The sequence below is a fragment of the Solanum lycopersicum genome, chromosome 9 (genome assembly GCF_036512215.1).
Source record: "Solanum lycopersicum chromosome 9, SLM_r2.1".
Lineage (NCBI taxonomy): Eukaryota > Viridiplantae > Streptophyta > Magnoliopsida > Solanales > Solanaceae > Solanum > Solanum lycopersicum.
The window spans coordinates 58,705,434-58,727,962 of NC_090808.1; the positions used below are offsets into that span (position 1 = coordinate 58,705,434).

Consider the following 22,529-nt stretch of genomic DNA (forward strand, 5'->3'; position numbering starts at 1 on the left):
GATTGAAATCCTGGTTTGACCTTGCTAACTGGAATTTAGACGTAGGGCGTGAGGAAGTTTCTCACTATGATAGTCTTATATACCTTACTGATGAATCTATAAAATGCTAACATATGAAGTGCGGGGAAGAATTTTTGATTAAAAACCTTAGTTATCTTGAAGTGAATCTTGAACTCAGAGCCTTTAGATCTTGCGAAATTGGAGAAATCCCTTTCTTGGAGTTCTTGATCTTTGGAAGAAGGCGAATTAGGAATTTTGAAATTTGATATATGTATAATGATGTTATTAGGTTATAAGATGGACTCAGGATAGCTGATTGGGGATAAAAGGTCAAGAATACCCTTCTAGAAATGTAAGAAGACCATATAAGTCAAAGGGAACAAACTTTTTAATGAATCTCGTTGACAAAATCGGCGATCTGAAGGTCTCATCACCAAAATACTCAATGGATCACCAAAAGGGTCTTTACACCTAGTTGGTCTCATATTTTAAAGGGATAATGCACAAGTATCCCCTTAACCTATGCCCGAAATCTCAGAGACACATTTATACTTTACTAAGGTCCTATTACCCCCTAAACTTATTTTACTAGTAATTTTCTACACCTTTTCGGCCTACGTGTCACTATCTTGTAGGCTCAATGCTGGCACGTAGACTGAAAAGGGGTAGAAAATTACTTATAAAATAAGTTCAGGGGGTAATAGGACCTTAGTATAGTATAAGTGTGTCTATGAGAATTCGAGCATAGATTGAGGGGGTACTTGTGCATTTTCCCTATTTTAAATTCTATTTTGTTACAACCTTGTCGGTTCATATAGTTTTGACTAGTGGCCAATTGGCCTAAGTTTTATAGTTAAGATCTTCTACAATCTGTTTCTCGATTCAATTAGTATCGAGGTTAGTCGCGCCCTTCGCCAACTTTAAGGTATCACAAATTCGGTATCAAGGCGAAGTCATGTTCTTAGAAGTCTATAAAGTTGTGTCTTGCCGATTCTTGATTATGGATATGTTGTGCATCATACTTGTTGTAATGGCTAAAAGACATTTAGGAGTATTTCATGTCTTTCATTGATAGTTCGTGCTATAAAGCAATGTCATTAGGTTATAAGATATTGAATTTTTGTTATTATTTCAGAATGTCGAATTCTAAAATCAAGCTTCAAAATTTTAATGGTTGAACATCGAAGAAAACCAAAAAGAAAATCAAGAAGGAAGAACGATAACAAAGAAGAACAAGCCATTAATGGCCATAAGAAAAAGAAAAAAAAACAATGTGCTATATTTCGGGAAAATATTATGACCAAATCATTGTTTGTAATCATAAAAAAAAAATTGTACAAATATGTTGAGAAAAATTATGGTCCGCATACCTATTTTTATGTAAAAAAAATAGAAAAATTCATTGTATGTGATATATTTTAATGGAAAAAAGGTGAAAAAATAAGTTAAATGCGTTAAAATGTCCACAATAACTTTTTTTTTTCGGTAAAAAGATAGACCCTCAATAACTTTAAGTGTCCACTTAAGAATAATGTATGATTTTAGGGGATATTTTACGTATTTTCTCGCTCTAACTAGAGTTACCAAAGCAAGATGATAAGATTCATCGACCAATTTTTTTAAAATAAAAATATTTTGAAAATCACAATATATGTGTCTGTGGTTCAATTCCAAAAGTTATGTTTTCTACATCGGTGATTATTGATATAAAAATGACACAAGCTAAGATGATATCTACGCCAAATCAACATCATAAATTTATTGCAAAAAATCGACTAACAAAAACGAATATCCAATTTTACATTCAAAATATTATGTCATGAAATTAACGATAAATTTTATTATTTAACTATAAAATAATATTTCATTACGTACCAATCTTCCACTCCCTCATCCATGACTTTTACATCCTCCAATCTACAATCACGTCCTTAATAAACTGAAGCACCAAAGAAATATATAATGAGAGTAGTAAAATGTTAACGTGCAAGAGACATTTTGCTATGATGGTTGAAAAAATTAATTAGTCTTAGAATTGGGATTTAAAACGTAATTTACACTTGTCATTACGAAAAAGTGCAAATATCCTAGGCAAGTCACTCGCGCTCTATAGACAGACTACCGCATCATTTATTTGCCCTAATCCTTCTCTTTCCTCCATAGAACTGAAAAACCCCGAAACTCGTAGAGAAAACCTCTGCAGCTTTTCTCTACAACGATACGAAGAAGCCTCTCCAAACTCTTCGTCGACCTCTCGTCCTCCGCCAGGTTAGTTCCTTTTTCCGGCTTCTCCACCGTCACCTTCTACGTTGTCGGAAACAACAATGCTCACCTTTTGTTTTTGTATTCTTACTTTGTTCTACGTATTCCATCTCTAGGTTATCCGCTTTTAATTCTTTATTCATCCGAAGTTCTATGTTGGCTGGTAGGATTTGTACCCTAAACCACTGGCTTGTATTTGCCAGGATTTTGTAAAGTTTTATACATTTTTCGAGGTTTAGAGTGTAGATTTGTGTTCTGATATTTGAAATTCTGGTCTGTATAGTCGGATTGAGGATTATAAGTAGTGTGCTGCGTACCGCCAGTTGCAATTGGTGCAATTTAATGGCGTTTGTGGATATTTTTTTTATTGCTAAGTTCCAACTGCGCAGTCATCTGTATTTAAATTTTAGCTTGTTTGCCCTAATAGTAGGATAATAGGGGAAGTAACTTTTTGCTTTGACTAGGTTTAGAGTATAAATATTTCAGCTCTTTGTTGTCTTGCCCTCTGTTCTTATCGGAAGTGACTTATAGATGGTTGAAATTGTGCTGCAAGGAAGTTTCTCATTAGCAAACAACTAGAGTAGACCTGATGTTTAAGGTGACTTCATAAATATAGAAAGAAACAAGAAAAAGGAAGAGGAGGGTATATAACATTTTACTCAATACACATTTTGTGATATTATTTTGTTCAATTAGTCATTGTACTCGCTCTCTGATCTATTTATATGTATATGATAGGGAGCAAATGTGTATAATGTTAATTTTTTCTTTGTTTTTTCTAATATCAACTGCTGTACTAATCAGTTTTGCCTGTGATGTAGAAAGGTTTCAAAACTATGGGCGAAAGCGAAACTGTTGTAGCTCAAACCTCGTCAGTCACTGATTATATGTCTGCTGCTTATTCGTCAATAAATCCTGATGATGCTGGTGCCCACGCTTCTTCTGATGCTGGAAATGCTGGGGATCTGGCCACTTCATGTCCAAATGGCCCAGGGGAGTCAGCAGCTACTAATGTAGAAGCTGGAAACACTTATTCTACTGATGAAGTGTCTACCCAGCAAGAAGCTGCAACTGCTATGGCATATGACGTGAGCCAGGATCTTGCAGCTCTAGCAAATGCACCTGCAGGCTCATCCCAAGTTGCTGATTATGAATCTTCTGCAAATGGTAATACTGCTGAAGCAAGAGACATTGCAGCAGCTGGAATTGCTGAAAATGGGATTGCAGCAGACGTTCATGGAAGTTCCAATATGCATCAGCCAGAAGATGGCTTAGGTATAACTTTTAACTGTTCGGTATCCTTGTGTCATCATCTGTTGCAACTCCTGCAATTGTAAACTAATCAAGAACTTCATTAGATGTTAAGGGATGCGTATTATCAATTTAATTAGTCAGAAGAATCATAATACAAATGCATGATTCTAATATAAATCTTTTTGTAGACATTTGGATTAACTAGTTGATTTCCTATACAAAATCTGCATAAACTGAAAAGTTACGCTAGGATGCTACCATAGCGCGTCTCTATGTGAATGACTTTATTGGTTGGTAGTTGTTTGTTTTCCTCAGTAGTCTTTCACATTGCTACCAGCTGCTTTCCCCAGTCTATTTCCTTTTACTTCTTCCTGCAGCATGGTGTCTACTCCATCAATTTTGTTGTCTTTCTTAATCTTTCATTTTTTTAAAGTTCGAAATTTCCTTCTATGTTTGTCCTTTTGTCCCGAATGTTAGTTGCATCAACAGGTAGTGTACTTACTAGCTATATTTTCTTTAGCAGCTTTATCTCCTGAAGAGGAAAGATTATGGAGCATAGTTAGGACAAATTCTTTAGACTTCAATGCTTGGACTGCCCTTATTGAGGAGACGGAGAAGATGTCGGAGGTACTTTTAACTGACCTTCTGTTAAGGGGATTTGTCATCTCGGCTTTCTTCATTTTCTGGTCTTCGTTTTTGTTTATTGAGAAAAGGGAGTTTCTTATCATTTATATTTCAATTTGCTTTGCTTATTGTCCAACTGGTAAGAAACTATCTAGATAGGTACTGTCTTGTCTGATATTTTGCAAGAATTACACCTGACTTTCATGCTAGGGGGGAGGATAGCGTGTAGCACAAAATTTCTCAAGTACATATAATTTGGGTTATATTCCTGGCAAATAGTTTCTAAGCTATAAATTAATTGCCTATGCAAATTATTGCAGAAGCCGTGCCAAAAGCATTTTCTTGCCTTACCTTGTATCTTTTTATGTTTTATAACTTCTCGTTAGCTAAGCTGAGTCTCCTGTTCTCAAAGAACAGAGCACTATGGTGTTGGTGGTATTCTGACTCTCTTCCCATCCATACCATGTGTTAATCTACTTGGGAATTTTTTTTGGTGGTGTCCATGTCTTAAGCTAAAATTACCACTGTTCCAGGATTGTAATCAGTGACACATACCAGCCAGAAGACACCATTTTTTCATTAGCAAGAGATTTAACAGTACAATAATGGTGGTGGTGTGAATGCTCTTATTCCTGTTACTTTCTGCACTTCCCTTTTTTGGTCCCTGAAGATTTGATCCATTTTCATTAATTAAAGAGCTTTTTATTTCCATGAAGTCAAACTAGTACACATTTATATAATTGATTTTAATATGGTGTATCTTGGATGAGTTGCCTAACATTTAGCATGACTTAGTCATAGACTCATAGTTAAATTTCTCAATCTTTACACTAAGCAAACAAGCTCATATACAACATGGAGTGTGTATTGTTCTTTTGTAAGCAAATTTTCTATGGGTCAATTTTCTTGCTAAAATAAGCTTGTGGCTGTGATATCGCACAACTTGTGGTTACAAATTTCCTCAATGCTGGTTGTTTTGCATTGTGAAAATGTGTAGGGCAACATTTTGAAAATTCGGAAGGCTTATGATGCATTCTTGGCAGAATTTCCTCTGTGTTACGGTTATTGGAAGAAATTTGCAGATCATGAGGCACGTCTTGGCTCTGGTGACAAAGTTGTGGAGGTCTATGAACGAGCTGTTCAAGGTGTGACATATTCGGTAGATATGTGGTTGCACTATTGTGTTTTTGCTATAAGCACTTATGGAGATCCTGACACCATTAGAAGGTAATGCCATTGCTGATTTGATTTGTTCTAGTTTTATATGGGAGATCATCAGCACTAGATGCTTATAAATTTTTTCTTTGTACCAAACTATATGATCTTTCAATGCTCTCTGACCTGATTTCAGCATGTCTGCAACAGCTCTTATTCATCTACATGGCGTAAGGTTTGTTTGGATTGCACTTCAGAATTGTATGACTGATGTGCAATCCACATGATTCTATGGCCTGCTTAGTAGCCATATGAATTTTCTTCAGGATTCAATTCAATTTTATGGCCTTATTCTCCCCCTTATATTTTACCTGTCCTTAGGGCTGTGTATAGTCCTGTAGTTCTCCATGATATTTTGCTGTTATTACCGTCGCACATGAGATGTATCAATAAACACATTGCTGCTGAGAAGATCTCGTCAGTAAGGCTAAGATGCCCTCTCTGCACCTTCCATGGACATTGTAAGATTGTTTCGAGGAAGGTAAATGCAGCATATTTGTGGGAGTGTCTGCTCTTTGAGTGAATTAGTACTTTAGCTTGAACTCTCATGTACTGCATTTTCTAGAGCCCATGCAAAGGCATGCATGTGTTATTAATCTTATAGTACATTGTTCTGTTGGTTTGTTAGGTTATTTGAAAGAGGATTAGTGTATGTTGGAACAGACTACCTGTCCTTTCCACTTTGGGATAAGTACCTGGAGTATGAGTACACACAGCAGGCTTGGTCGAATGTTGCTGCTATCTACACACAGATATTGCAGAATCCAAATCAGCAGCTTGATCGCTATTTTGAAGGGTGATTATCTTCCTTGAAGCTTTATTTTGCATTTTCATATTCATTCAGGGCCTTCAGATTATCTGACAGTATCATTCTGCTTGTCTTGTGGAAAATACAACATTACTTATTTAATTATATAAAGAAGCTTAATCCCGTTAGCGGTGTCTTTCATTGGTTTTACTTGTATAAACATATTGCTTTTGAAAACTTATGTGTTCAAGTATGGCAATAAGTTTTTGTCTGTGTGAAGGAATATTGTCAATTACTAGCAAGTGATCAATATAGCATATAATGCTAACCTGGGCCTGCTCTTACCTTTTAGTGAGAAACTATGGAGAGTTGAAGTTCCATGCTAGTTTTTAAAAATCCACCTGTAGGAGCATCAATCCTAGCTAATTCAGCTGGTGGTCTTCAAATATATTTCAGACAGGTCAACATGTACTATTTGAGGGTTTAATTATATACAGTTTCAGTGTAGTGAATTTTTTGTTGATACAAGAAAATTAGTTGATGTAAAACTGTTTCTTTCCATGGTAATTCTATCTGCAGTTTCAAGGAGTTGGTGGCTAGTAGGCCTCTAACAGAGTTACGAACTCCTGAAGAAGCTGCAGCTGCAGCTGCAGTAGAAGCTGGGGACGAACAGATTGAGGGTGAGGATAATCCTGGTTCTGAGCCTTCTAAACCTGTTAGTGCAAGCTTAAAAGATGCCGAGGAGTTGGAGAAGTATATCACCATTAGAGAAGAGATGTATAAGAAAGCTAAAGAGTTTGATTCTAAGATCATTGGTTTTGAAACATCTATAAGGAGGCCATATTTTCATGTGAGGCCTCTGAATGTCGCAGAGCTTGAAAATTGGCACAATTATCTTGACTTTATAGAAGGAGGAGATGACTTCAATAAGGTACTTGGGTTTGGTTATTTTGTGGATTTCAGTTTCTCTTTATTTGTAGCTTTAGTTGCCTTGCTATACATTTATTTACAGTTAAAAATAGTATCTGCTGCCTCATTTGCTATATTGGCTAAATCATCGGAATGAAGCATCTTTTTAAACGGGATATTGAACTTGGACTAACGCATGGGCCATCCATTTGCTTTCTATACGGCTAAGTACTTCAAACCCTCATTTGTGAGTCGACGTTCTGGGTTCATGATCTGTTGTGTAGTGGAATATTTGTTTTGAATTTCCACTGTTATGCATGCAGGTGTGTTCTTATCTTCCTAACCATGTCAGGCTAGATAGGTCCCACCCTTTTGTATTAGAGGGGCCCTGTTCCACCAGCGGAGTACTCCTTGTGCATCATTCTTTAGTCCTTTTAGTTTTTTGTGTAATTTCTTTATTGTGGCAGAGTGTAAATCTGCGTTAAGCCATTTGTTACTTGTGCAAGTTAGGTGGTCAAGCTGTATGAGAGATGTTTGATTGCGTGTGCCAATTATCCTGAATATTGGATTCGGTATGTTTCTTGCATGGAAATAAGTGGAAGTTTGGATCTTGCCGATAATGCCCTTGCTCGTGCCACTCAAGTCTTTGTTAAGGTAAAATCTTGGTCTCTTCCAACAAGATACACTCTTTGCTTTTAGGGGTCAACTTCTGCATCATATGCTTGATAGTTTTTTTTTTTTGACAAATTATATGTCTCTTTGCTTGCCTGGTTTAGCAATTTAGTGGTTATTAATTGTTCATCTCAAAGTTTAGTATTAAAAGATATTGTAAGATTTCTCTTCCCTCATAAACTGTCTTTTCTATTGATTGAAATCAGTAAATATCTTTTGAAAAGTTTATTTTTTTTTAAATATACAATGAGCACAAAGATCAAGCCAAAAAACTTACAAGCAACCTCAATTCCTTTACATTACTGCTGGAAGCTGAGAATTGCCAACATTCTATCCACCATTGTGTTTACATAAGTTGAGACCAAAAAAGCTAAATAGGAGATGCATCTACATATCAAGATATGAATTCCTTACATATCACCTCTCAAATGCAAAGTGGGATCGTATTCCAGATTCTATTCTTATGTTTCCCAATAACTTTTCTGTTCAACATTAATGAAGCTGCCTAACATATTGAAACCTGATATGTGAGCTACATTGTGACCATAAATTATTAGCATCCTCCCCATTCTTTTCACAAAGTAGGCGTCCGTAGACTCGTACAAAGGGGCATGCCTCCTCTGTAAAGACTGTTGAGTGAATACAGTTTCATGAGGAAGTGTCTAGCAAAAATGAGCTACCTTGTATGGTTCCCTTAGTCTTCCAAATAATGGGATCAGTATTTCCCTCTTTGTTCTTTTTATAAAAGAAATATCTTGACATAGAAAGGTTGAGCTCCGGGGAAACCAACGGTGGCTGTAGTATGGAGTGGCTGCAATCATGGACAGAAATAATCAATAGTTCTTCCATCTCATCAAGTAAATTGTTGATTCATGACCAAAAAAAGGTGTGCAAACTGTTGCCCCTTCGTGTTGCTTGCTTGCGAAGTTGCTCGGACTCGGGTGTGGGCTATGTTGCTCGGACTCGAGGGCAGGTATCTAAGATGGGTGCGAATCTGAGAGTTGGATTTGGCAAAATATAAATTTTAAGTTTTGGGGTTATGAATCCGAGTATGGATACGGTTGCGGGGATTCAACTAAAATGTTCAATATTATAAAAATAGATTATGAAGATGTTCTAAATTTGAGAGATATTTGTAGAATTCAATTTGGAGTCAAATGTAGCAATACTTATCCTAGTCTTATCTCCTAAACTATGATAAAGCTAAAAAAATTATGTGTAAATGATAATATTAAGATTTATTGTCCAAGTCATTAAGGGATTTTTACACTTCATAATAGTCCAACAAAGTCCACAACACTAATTATACAAAGATTAAGCCCATGAAATGTAAAATGTTATAAGAAGTTGTTGAGCCCAAATGTTTAGTTGCAAACCATGAAGGGTGAAGAAGACTATAAAAAAATCTACCCTAGTTTATATATCTTATTTCGTTTTCCTCGCTAGTCGCCACTGACTCTACGAATACAACATGACCTCAACCCTAGCTCATTCATACTGTCTCTCTCTCTGCAAAGATGCTAGTGAAGTTTGATCCATCTCAGGTCCCCTCTCTCTCTGCCAAAATGCCGCCAAATTTTGATTTGTTTCAGGTCGTCAAGTTTTTTTGAAATTCTCAATTTCCCCCCAAATTTGTTCTCGACTCTGGTCAAAGTATCCGAATGGCATTGACCGAACCCGCACCCGCACCTGCACCAGTGTTGTGTCGAGACGGGTTCGACAGCCAAGATGAATAGTCTGTGCAACATAGTTGGATTTGGCAAATTTTAATTTCAAGATTCAGGGGTACGAATACGAGTATGATATGGGTGTGGGGATTCAGTTAAAAATATACAATATTATTTATATAGTTATGAAGATATTCTAATTTGAGAGATATGTAGTAATAAGCTTACATGTAATGATTAAAACTATTTAAAAGAATATGTAAAGATTCTGATCAAAGAATAAACAATTTAATAAAAGGGTTAATTATGTTCAATTAGTCATTTAAAGGTATAAATTAATTATCGAAATTGACATGCTACTAATGAATTTTTAAAATAATTATAACTCCTTTTATAAGAAAGAAAGTCATAAATAGGACTTTAATATTTACTGTCAGTTTGACGATTTAAGAAATAAAAGCCTTAATACAATAAAGATGGTACAATTCATAATTAGAGTCATGTTCGTTTCTTTGTTCTTTTTCAAGATATTATCTTTTGGCCGGTTCTCTTGTTTTGGCCTAAACATGAAGCAAACCCTATGAAAAAGTGGAATCAGATCTCGTGTCTTTAGAAGCTTGTCGCTGATCTGAAGACGTCGCCAGCAAAGTTCCTTTTGGCGACTGCGACTTCTGTTAGCTATTCTCTATCAACTTCGTCGGAGAAAATGTCGTCAACTTTCAGCAGCGATGAAACTGTTCTCTTCTTTCCCAAGTTTGTTCTCAATCCAGCACCCGTGCCCACACCAGTGTCGCGTCAAGATGGATTTGGCTGCAAAAACGAAGAGTCCGCAACATAGCTTGGTTGTCTGTTATCTTTTAATTTTAGCATAGATTAGAGATGACTTGTCAATATATTTTCTAGATCGGGGTTGGAGATTGCCCCATCTGAATAATCTGAAATGAGCAGCTCATAAAGCTAATGCCGCAGTGTTGCACTGGTCATCTGCTGATAAACTCGCTTGCTTATCTGTCATCCTGTAGTCTCAGCATTGACATTGCTCTTTCGTAGATTTCTTAGCATTGAGAAGGTCTGGATTTAATGTGCTGGTTATTCTAGTTTACCCATGAGGTCGTAGGCAATCTTCTCAATTGAATTTTCTTTCAATGTTAGTGCTGGGAATAATGGAGATAAGTTAAATAAGTGGAAGTGCTAATTTATTATAATTTTTGTTGTCTTTTGACAAATTTACATTTTTCTTACAAAATAGGTTTTTAAAGTAGTGAATCAAGTAGTCGTCGTTGATGAATTCCTTTTGGTTTCTAATGTTTTTTCACTCATGCTATATGTGATCCTCAAGGATTATAATAGGCTGTTTTTATTTGCCAAGAGTTTGAACTTGAAAGGGTGGAAACAAGTTGCTTTAGTTTCTAATGTCCATGAAGTATTTAATCCTGTGTACTGTGTAGAGCTGTTCCCTTGAGTGTTGCCCCTCAAACCTACTATATTGTATCATCAAACTCATTTGTCCATCTTTAACAGAGGCAACCAGAGATTCACCTTTTTGCTGCTCAATTGCGGGAGCAACGTGGCGATATTACTGGTGCTCGAGCTGCATATCAACTTGTGCATGCTGAAATATCACCTGGGCTTGTAGAAGCAATAATTAAGCATGCAAACATGGAACGTCGACTTGTAAGTTTGTTTTGGTCATGTACTATGGTTTCAGTACCAGCTTTGATTTTTGTTGACTTGTCCGATGTATCTTTTTTTTTTTTTTTTTTTTGAAGGGGAATCTTGATGATGCCTGTTCCATATACGAACAAGCTATTGCCATTGAAAAAGGGAAGGAACACTCACAGTGTCTGCCATTATTGTTTGCACAGTACTCTCGGTTTTGTTACTTGGTAAAGTTCTTTTTGTCTTGTGTTTCCAGTTTTTATATTTTTGACTCAATTAATTGGTTACTGCCGTTTCAATCTTGTTGTAATGTACCCCTTCCCAGTTGTGGCAAACAGTTACAGATATTGCTCTCTTTCAGATGTTTGTGGAAATTGATATTAATATTTTGTTTACCAATGTGCCTCTTTTTTGTTTCTTTGGTGGGTGGGAGCACGTGTCATTATCATTTCATATCTCTCCATTTCAATTTGTTTGGCTTACTTTCGTTTTTAGTTGTTTGAAAGAATGTTTCTTTCTGAATTTGGCAACGCTTTAACTCCAACATCCCACAAGATTAAGGCTTTTGGTATATTATACGATATTTAGTTCAAGACTATAAGATTTACGAGTCCTATTTACTTTCTTAAACTCCATGCCCGGTAAAATTAAGGCACATAAATTGAAATGGAGGTAGTAACAGAAATATGTATGTATTTTCTGCTCATTGCAACATATGAATGTGGACATTCCCTGTGCACTTTGTAGAAGGTGGCTCCTCCTCCTGTGGCCTTGTAGATAACCATATGGAATGCTGTTAGTTGATTGGTCTAGGATGATATATGGAACTTCTACCTTGGAATGTTGCATTCATTGTATCTAGTTGTGGATATATGAGACTCCTGTTCTTTAAAATTGCAGCATATATTTCCAGAAATATGGAACTCCTGGTCCTTTCTTGAAATTTAGAAGTTATGGGTCAATATTTTCTTGTTCGTTTTCTCAATACTGTTATCCTAATTGACCAGTTCTCTCCTTTTTTGGTATAATATCTAGATGCATTTCCTTATTTTGTTTAGTTTAATCTCCAAATGGACTTCCCTATTCTACTTTTCATATTACTAAAGATATCTGTTTTGTGGAAGTGCATCAAGATAATTTATGGTGCAATACCGACCTATAATAGTGAAACAGTTATGACCATATCCTGTCACAATATTCTACTTATCAAATGATTCTCAATCATTTTAGTGATTTGTCCACTTTTACACTCTACACTGCCCTTTCGAAGGCTTTCCAGTAGAAAAAAAATCAGAATAGTGTAAGCGCATGGAGTCATTAAGGGCGTTTCCTTGATACCCGGTATTATTGAGTGGTGATATTGTGGAAAATATTCTTCTCTCTTCAATGTTCCTCATGAGTAAAATCATTTAAATATTCATCCTCCTTTGGCTCACTGTCACAATTTCTGTTGGAAGGTTTCTGGGAAGGCGGAAAAAGCTAGGGAAATTCTTGATCAAGCAGTTGAGAATGTCCAGCTGTCAAAACCACTTCTGGAGGTTTGTCTGTCTTTTCTCATCCAAGGGCATAAACTGTGGAGAAATTGGTGTTTCTTATTGATGTGCTCTTTTCATGTAATATGCAGGCACTAATCCATTTAGAATCCATTCAGTCACTCCCAAAGAGAGTAGATTTGTTGGATTCATTGGTTGATAAGTTCTTAGTTCCATCTCCTGAGAACCCTAACGTTGCAAGTGTTGATGAAAGAGAGGAATTATCAAGCATTTTCTTGGAGGTACAAACTGTTACATTTGGGTACTTGACTGTTCTTTGGGTCTGTGATGTACTCTTAATGTTAAGAACAAATATGCATTGTGTTGTTCTCATGGGAACCTGGAGTTGTTTAAATTTCTGATCCTGGCCAAGTATTCTTAGAAATGCTTTCAGTTAAATTTTCATGTGCTGGACTAACTGGTAACACACCCTTGAACTAGTATTCCTGTTGGATGTTTGCCTAGGCTACAATATGTTTAATGCCTTTAGATACTTTTCCAAGTTTGCAATATTGTGTAAAATGGAGTTAAAATTGTCGTACAAATTTTGTTTTTAGAAAGGGACACTGTTGTCGGACCTCCCAAAAAGTAGCAGGCCACTATCTTTGTGATGTACGAAGTAAATACATATCAAGTTCAGTATGGAGTTTGTGTACCATGTTGCATTTGTGGTCAAAATATCGAGTTTTAGGCTAAAAACATCCTTAAACTATGACTCAAAGATAAAATACATCCCCGTGTTATTATACTAAACAAAACACGTCCCTTGACTAATTTAAAGGTTGCAACAATCACCCTTATGTTTAGTTTCTGTCAAAAACATATGCCTCCACCTCAAATATCCCTATTCTATTCTTCCCTTTTGTCTTCAACAATCTTTTCTTTCCTTCTGAAAAGCCTAGAGCTTTTCGATGGAGAAACGATATGCTCAACTCTTTACACCATTACCAATTGAAGAGCTATAGCTTTGAAACAATTGTATTCTACGCTATATATAGTTGTGCTTCACAAATAAAAGCAAAAATCAAGTCCATAATTTTTCTCTATCCAACAGTGTTTCAATTGGTTAATGTGATTGATGAGTGACGTTAATTAATTTTTGTTCTCTTCATCTCCTTCATCTTGAAAAAGATTAGCTTATTTTCTGAAGGAACTACAAATAACCACACAATACCAAATATCTGCTCAGCTAGTGTTAAAATGCCTTTTACGTGTTAGGTAAAATGATCCAAAGAAATTGAAAGTGTTGGTATGACTATGTAAAATTCACTAATTGTTTCCATCATAAATCTTTGCCATTTGTGTTGATTAAAAGGTCTGGTTGTATTAAAAGGAAAAAAAGGAATAAGCTGAACGGTATGTATGTTTAAACCGCAGATGAAGAAATACTCCTCCCATCTTTTTCCTTTTCATTACACCTCAGTGATTCTTTCTAATTGTGCATAATGAGTATTCATGTGATGAATTTTCTTTAGCCATTTAAAAAAATATATGAATGCTTTTTACATGGACTGAAGATGGTGAAAGATGGTTGGACACCGAGGGATTTAAATTGAGAAGTTAAAAGTGATGTGGTTTATGTGTATGTCGTTAGTTTTTTACAGAAACTAAACAGAAGGATGATTGTTGCAGCTTTTGAATTAGTTTAGGGATGTTTTTTGTTTACTATAGTAACACAAAGATATACTTTAGGTTTGAATCATAGTTCAGGGATGTTTTAACCCTAAAAGTCTCAAAATGTCACATTGTTTATATTTGAATCATATGTATGTACTTGTTTTTCTGAATGTTGCTAGTTGTGGTTGAATTAATGATTGTTGCAATGAACAGACTACAGTATCATATGGTGGTTTAAATCAAATCGTATGATGGTTAAATTTGAATCATATTGGGATGTCTTGATGATGCAATGGGAGGTCTGGAGAGAAAGTTGTTTTATGGGGAATTATGTCTCTTTACCATTTTCCATTTAGTCTTTGAAGTTTTAACTCTTTGGAATGTCTGTTTTTAGGATTTATTGATGATTCTTGATCCTTCACAATCTTGCCTTTTAGACCTTGAAGTGTAAACATTTTGGAATATCTTGGTGCAATGGGGAGTCCAGATTGAGATTTTCTTTACTGGGAATTTTTCTGATTCATGAGCTTTCATCATATTTTTAGTTTTTTGAAGACTGAAGTGTAAACATTTTGGAACATCTTTTGGGTGCAAGGGGAGGTCATGGAAATTTGTTTTCTTGTAAATTATTGCAGTCTCTTGTGAGCCTTCACTATCTTTCTTGTCTCTTTAACTGATAGTGCTTTGTGCTAATTGTTTACCACAATCCTCTTGTTGTGGCTGTTCACTTTTGTTGCTTTTGACAAATTGTTCTGAGACGGAGAATGTGTTTGCAGTTTCTCGATCTTTTTGGTGATGCAGTCTCAATTAAGAAGGCTGATGATCGGCATGCGAAACTCTTCTTACGCCATAGAACTTCTTCAGATTCAAAGAAACGTCATGCTGAAGATTATATAGTTTCTGAGAAAACAAAGTTGGCAAAGTCTGCTGTTGCAGCAACCAACCCTTCAGCGGTTGGTGCATATCCTGGAGCACAGAATCAATGGCCTGCAGGTTATGGTGCACAAGGTCAAACCTGGCCACAGGCTGCACAAGCCCAATCGCAGCAGTGGAATCCTGGTTATGCACAACAGGTAATGTTATGATAAATATTTCACAGTTTCACTAGAGATAGATTGCTACCTGACTCAAATCTCTTCTAGATTTAAAACCCTGATGTGAATCTCAGAGCAATGCAATGTGGGACCACTATGTATGTGTTGCTCCGGCTTTAACCAAAATGTTAATTTGGGTTAAATTGGAACTTCACCATGGAAGAAAAACAATTGAACTTCTTTATTCAAATGGATTTTTCTTTTTTTTGAGACAGTAACAACTTGTATTCTATTCCAAAACAAAAACCAGAACCCAGTGTTTTGGGAAGCGAGAAGCGGAAAAAAACGACGAGGGCTTGCTTCACAGAAGCGAGAAGCGTGAAGCGAAGCGCGCACTTTTTTTTAAAAAAAGCGACATTTAGTATAAAAATAAAAAAATATTAAATAACTAAAAAGAGGTAATATAGTCTTAGATTGAAAGAAATTACTTAGGAAAAAATACTCACAAGTCATAACATATAAAGCAAAAAATCAAAAACATAATTAAATCACAAAGATTGAAACTCCTATTCTTCAACAAGATCTTCAAACTCTTCAAGTGCCATAACCAAGGGTTCTACTTGGTCATCATCTTCTTCATCATCAGAAGGCTCATCAACAAGGTTTCGACTTGAACTAGAACCTCCAACTTCTCTTTCCTTGCCCCTTAATGTACTCCCCCTAAAACTATAAATATTCTCCTCAACCCCACTTGCCATAGAAACATCACCATAAGTGAGACTTTCTCCTTCATACACTTCTTCATCTTGGTGATCTTGTGGTGCTCCAGTTAACCATTCATTTGCCTCATCAATACTATCCAACAAAATTGGATCAATAGTATTACGAGCCTTATAACGACGCGCCAATGTTCTATTATATTTGATGAACACTAGATCATTGAGGCGTGTCAATTCCAACCTATTTCTCTTTTTACTATGAATCTGCACATAGTAGAAAGTAATTAATAGGGGGACTTGGGATGATTAAGATATCAATTAAATTAGTAATAATGTATTAATGTAATGTAGTTTCTCACATGTTCATACACGCTCCAATTTCTCTCACAACCGGATGCGCTACAAGTTAAACTTTGTACTCTTATAGCAAATTGTTGCAAGTTTGGGACATTATGACCATATTGCATCCACCATTCAACTGTAGAAGAGTTATTTTAAAAGATGTGTAATAACTTAAAAGTTGAAGTTGTAAACAGTTAAAAGATGAAATTCTCACCTGGTGACCTTAAGGTTCTAGCTCTAATGGATGATTCAATTCCAAGTAGGCCATCCGCTTTCATGTACACACCAAGCTCCTCCCCTATTTTGCCTTGCAAAGTTTTATCTGGGATCATCCTCTCAACACATTTATGATATCCCTCCCTCACTTCTTCAGTTAAAGTCTTCATCTCATTATTTTTATAGTAGAGCCCTGGGTTCAAAATATGTCCCGCTGCATGCAAAGGCTGATGAAGTTGATCTGTCCACTCTGCATCAATGATTTCAAAAACACTTTGATATTTCCTTGTATCATAATTGAATGCTTTTTCAATACTTTCTTTGGCTCTATCCATGGCTTCATAAATGTAACCCATTGGTGGTTTTTTGTCCCCATCTACCATATGAAGTACATGAATTAAAGGACCACCAACTCTGAGTGCTTGAACAACGTCATTCCAAAAAAAGGGACTAATGATATGTCTCGCAACTTCTTTACCAAGAGGTTCCTTTGAATAAATACTCTCATTCCATTCAGTTGACATAATCAAATTTCTCAAATTTTTCTTTTGCTTATAAAAACTATACAAAGTCAAAGAAGCTGTTGCGAATCTTGTCTTGGCGGGTTTTACCAAATTTCTTTGCTTTGTATATCTCCTCATCATATTCAACAACAATGCCCTTTGATTGATATAAGCATGTATCTTAACAGCGTTGCCAAAAACTGTCAAAAAATGACAGTTAAAATGTAAAGAAATCTAACATGAAGTTTAAAAAGCAGATTAAATATTGAGACTCAAGTTCACCTGTAGAATAAGGGGCTTGTTTGAAAATATCACCAAACATCAAGTTGATAAAGTGAGCAGCACAAGGAGTCCAGAAAATATGTGGGAACACTCCCTTCAACATGTTACCTGCTTTTTTGTTCTCACTTGCATTATCAGTCACAACTTGTACCACATTTTCCTGCCCTACTTTCATGATAGTCTTCTCAAACAAATTAAACATCTTATTAGAGTCGGTAGAAGAGTTACTAGCATCATAAGATTCAAGAAATACACTCCCTCTTGGAGAGTTCACCAAAACATTAATGACCATTTTTCCATTCCTTGCTGTCCATTTATCCATCATAATGGAACAACCATACGTTTTCCATTGAACCTTATGTTTTTTTCTACTATCTTGTTTGTCCTCTCCACCTCCTTTTTTAGAAAAGGAACTCTTACCTCATGATAGGTGGGAGGCTTCATTCCAGGGCCATATTGGCCGACTGCCTCAATGAATTCACCAAAACTATTTGTGTAGTTAACACAATTGAAAGGAAGTCCTGCATTATACATCCACCTAGCAAAAGCAGATACAACACGATCCCTCAAAATCTTTCTAGAAGATTCTAAGTCAAAAGATTCACCTTTTCTCTTTTCGTTTGATTTTTGCGAGAAATAGAGATTCAAAGGACCCTTGACGGTGCTATTGATGGAAGACCCACTCCCACTACATGAAGGCATCCTTTGTTGCTTTGAGGGAGGCCCCATTGGCATATTCACTTCAAATTCATCATCCATTTCATCATTATCAACAACATTAACCATGGATGCTTCATGGTTTAATTGAGTTTTAAACTCATTTTTCTTCAACATATATTCTTTGATCTCTTCTCTCACTTTATTCGGGACTTTCGGACATACTTTTACATCTCTATAGCCACCCATGAGAGCCTTTTGTGACGAAAGATTCCGCCATTGTATGTCACATCACAAAAGATACATTTGACTTTTGTGTTACTACCCATAGGAGTTCCATATGCCCAAGCCGGATCCCTCTTTTGTGACATCTTGAATGAGAAAATACAAGTTCACTAAATACTACAAACAAAAGGAAGTTTCAGAAAATAATAAAAAAAGGCGGCTAGCATACACACTGATTATAAAATTAAAAAAAAAAGAATTGAAAAAATTTAACAGAGGCAACAGTCAGTAAGAACTAAGAAGAAAAGAGCAGGCAACAGAGAATAGAGATGAAGAAAAGAAGAAGAAAAAAGAGATGAACAAATTACCTGCAGGCCTCAGCCGAGATCTTGAGGAGAGAAAGAAGGGAGACAGCCAGCAGCCTCAGTCGAGAACTTCACGAGAAAAAGAAGGGCGGCACCAGCAGCATCAATCGATAGCTTCAGGAGAGAGAAGGGAAAGAAAGTCGTGAGGAGAGAAGGGAAAAAGTGTCGCGAGAAGAGTTGTGAGGAGAGAGAAGTTATATTTCAGATTTTTTTTAAAAAACCTATTTTTTTTTAAAAAACCCCTATTTTTTAAAAAAACCCTAATTGTCGCTTTTTTATAGAAAGCGCGCTTTTTTGCGCTTTTTTAAAGGCGTCGCTTCTCGCTTTTTCCTCTGAAGCGGGTGCTTTTTTCAAATCGCCTCGCCTCAAGTTGAAAAAGCGCACAAGGGTCGCCTCGCTTTGAAGCGCGCTTTTAACAACACTGCCAGAACCTGCCACAATAAGTTACAGATTCCTAATTGCAATTCTGGAGAGTACCAGGAAGATCTTTAATCTATAGCAAAATTTACAAGGAATCTAAAACACCTTTGATTGATGCTAGATCTACCATGTACTCCTGTTTACACCAAAAAAGGAACAAAACTAAGCAGTTCATCTTATTCTTCTGGATGGAATTGCTCTTGTTCTGGAAGCATATGAGATTTCTTTCTTTCCACACGGACCACCAGATGCAAGCCGGAATGATTTTCCATCTTTTCCATCTTTTTGAAACTTCTTTCTCTTTAATGTGAATCAGCGCTCTGTGTAGTTATCTTTTCTGTGGACAAATGTTTAGTACTCTGCTGTCCTCAATTTTCCACTTCACATATTTTTTATCCCCTTCCCATGGGGATCCTTGATTGCATGTGTTTCAGTTTTTCATGTGGCCATTAAATCATGCAGGGGCTGATGTGCATGTGTGTGGTTTTGTATTTTGCTCAGTCTGTATGTTCTTTCAGACACAATTATTCATTTGCAACAACATATACATAGTGTAATGCACAAGTGGGGTCTGGGGAGGAGGATGTACACATTTACTACCACTTGTAGAGATAGAGAGGCTTTTTCTGATAGACCCTGGGCTTAATATAAAGCATTTCCAGGCAGTTTGAAAATGAATATACGAAAATGAGAGCAATAGCAACAAAATAATGTGAAATGGGAGCAGCACATGTCACAATTATTGTTAGTTACTTATTTCTTTTTCTAGAATACTCTTCAAAGAATCTATGCTATCAGTGGATTTTATTTTAAAAATCTTGTGTTTGTTGAACTTTAGGCGGCATATGGTGCTTACGGCAGTTATGGAACTGGCTATGCACCTCCTCAAGCGCCTGCAGCATCAGTGCCCTCCAGTGGTGGTTATGGTGCTTATCCTTCAACATTCCCAGCCCAGGTATGTGGAACGCCTTTTATGTATCAGCCTTTTGTTGCCCGTTTGCATACTGTGTCAAATTGCACTGTTACGCCTTTTATGTATCAGCATTTTGTTGCCTGTTTGCAAACTGTGTCAAATTGCATTATTTTTTCGGTAGGGATACTTTAATCAATCATCTGTATTGCTTTCATGGTTCCTTTTTGTTTTTATAGTTAACATTGATGTCCTTGTATGCTAATAATGGTTTAGCGTGAAGGTATAATTTGATTTCTGGTAAGTTTCCCGGTTTCCTGTCTGAAAATGTCAGTGAGGCCAAAAGGCTTTCATAACTTATTTCATCCCCCAAATTGTAGCATTTCAGTGTTCAAATTTCTAAATTGAATCACTTTATTTCCATTTTGATACTGAAATAAGTTGCCAGTAGAATTAGGAAGTAGTTAAATCCAATATCTCTATTATGTTGATTTCGGTTGGTCAAAATTACAAGGCGCATTATACTTTGTTCCTGTGTAAGATAAATATTGTACATTTATTTTATAAAAAAAAAAATTATTGGTAAAATATCTTTTAATCTTTAATTTTAACTAATACTTAATTTATTTAATTTTTGTCATTGTGAAATGTTTTGTCCATGTGAAGTGTGATGTGTCAATTTTTTCAAGTAAAAGAGAGTATTACACACACCTTGATGAGAGTATTATAAAAGAATGTGTGTTTCTCAAACTAATAAGTGATAGTTTAGGTATACACTCACAATAGTTTAGGTACGAAACCAAAAAAGGATATAGTTTAGGTGTGTTTTTGACACTTGTCTCTTTTATAAATGATTGGAAGAGAAGCATGTAAAATGATAGCGTGGTATACCAGGAGAATGTCCCCTCAACATGGACAATTTGACGGTGAATGTAAGGTCTTATTAAGGGCCTATGAGCATTGTGAGGAAGAAAAATCAACAGAAGTTCGTGTTACATGAAACTAAATGCACCTATTTCTTTGTATCAATGCATATGAATATAATGATAAATGAGGACATGATTACTTATTATGGTATTGTCATACTTCCTCTCACAATTAGTCAGACCTTTAGAGCTACAATTAGTACTACGAGTATAAGATATCAATCCCAGTTAGTGTCTGGTGGTAGCTTCTCAAATACATTGGCCATTGGGGGAAGTTCAATCTAGTGGACACAATAGCAAAGATTGAAATTCAATGGATAATCTGCTCAGAAATTAATCTAATATGTTAATTCGTCTCCTTCCTATGGTGTTCCTTACCTCGGAACATTTCAGTAATATATATGCTGCTATGCTGTATTAAAATTGATAATGCCTTGTGTTTGAACCTTTCTTTTTATCAGTGAAATGATGCACACTTGTACTCAAACCCCCTTTTCTACACGAGTATACCCTTAGGCGTTGATTGTTTTCTGTCACTAAGTAAAACTTTGTTATAACTCTTCAGGCCTTCCCTCAGCAGAATTATGCACAGCCAGCGGGCGCGGCTGCAGGCGCTGCCACTGCCGCTTTGACTCCAGCACCACAAGCTACAACTGTTCCTCCTACAGCATATTACGGCAGTTACTATTGAAATAACAGTTCTCTGCGTCAATTTTTTGCTGGATGTAGTTTGTATGTTCCCCTCAACGGCCAGAATATGTTGCAATACCATGAGTTCTTCTACATGGTTGTAATTTGATTTAATGAGCAGTCGGATAGGAAATTAAGCAATCTAGTGATGTCTTACCTTAGGCTGTTTGCTTTTCGATAATTAATGTACCATACTTTTGGTTTTAACATATGCTAGTATGCAGGGTTGCAAAGATGTTATGTTTTCCTTGTGCGATTTCTAGTCTCTGTAGGAGTAATTTTATATTGGAGGATGCATGATTATCTGCTACCAGGAAGTGTCAACTAATGTTACTGTATTCTTCATTTCAGAGGATATCTTTGATTTTTTGATAGCATGAAAAGGTGACTGGCTTATAACCGGTTTGCTTTGGTGCTTGTTTGGCTATAGCTATGAGAGGCAACTTGATACGTTGGAAGAAAGTAGCTTTTAGTTTTGGGGAAAAAACCTAAGCACGAATAGTATACTTTCAACGGGATTAGATATTTTGAATCAATTAAGTTGATATTCTAATGAAAATAATGCACAATCTGCCGACTTGGTAAACTAAATAAAATACGTTGCTAGTGTCTACTTGTCAATAGATACTTTTTAGTATGTTTAAATAGTACAGGATTCGATTTTTATTTGATATTTTGAATCAATTAAGTTAAGAACAGTATGTGTAAAATATATTCCACACACGATAATGTTCAAACATGTATTTACTAGTGTTGGACTAGAATGAAACGGTATTGTATTTTTCAATTATCGTACAGCATTAAAATAATATTGTATTTTGCATGCGTATTAAATAAAGACTACTATCTTGCATATTAAAAAAAAAATTGATTTTCAAATTAAAAGAAAACTTGTTGGAGTTTTGAAGAAAGAAAAAATACAAGTGGGATAGTGCGAGTTGATAGGAAATTATAATAGAGCCAACGAATTTGTGAAAGAGAATAACCAAAAAAGGGGAAATAATCATATTATTGATTGAACAACGAAATTGGGGAGATTTGGAAATTAAAAAATTAGCTTGCCTAAAAGAACATATTATAT

At 35.9% G+C, this 22,529-nt stretch overlaps 1 protein-coding gene across 6 annotated transcripts; it reads left to right on the forward strand.

Moving 5' to 3' along the window:
• The first annotated feature begins 1,936 nt into the window (after positions 1–1,936).
• Positions 1,937–21,758, forward strand: LOC101247553 (pre-mRNA-processing factor 39-1). Of its 6 annotated transcripts, none has more exons than XM_069288891.1 (15): positions 2,121–2,268; positions 3,084–3,537; positions 4,040–4,143; positions 5,138–5,367; positions 5,677–5,836; positions 5,984–6,151; positions 6,683–7,034; positions 7,523–7,666; positions 10,873–11,025; positions 11,121–11,237; positions 12,468–12,548; positions 12,635–12,784; positions 14,936–15,232; positions 19,761–19,877; positions 21,324–21,758. In XM_069288891.1, exons 5-15 carry the CDS (start codon positions 5,808–5,810, stop codon positions 21,447–21,449), a joined length of 1,734 nt encoding a protein of 577 aa, XP_069144992.1. In that variant the 5' UTR covers positions 2,121–2,268; positions 3,084–3,537; positions 4,040–4,143; positions 5,138–5,367; positions 5,677–5,807; the 3' UTR covers positions 21,450–21,758. The 6 variants fall into 6 exon arrangements, with proteins under 6 accessions (XP_004247135.1, XP_069144991.1, XP_010326347.1 ...); XM_069288892.1 differs by having other exon boundaries at positions 2,142–2,268; positions 3,088–3,537; positions 4,037–4,143; XM_004247087.5 differs by lacking the exon at positions 5,677–5,836 and having other exon boundaries at positions 1,937–2,268.
• Positions 21,759–22,529: the final 771 nt, after the last annotated feature.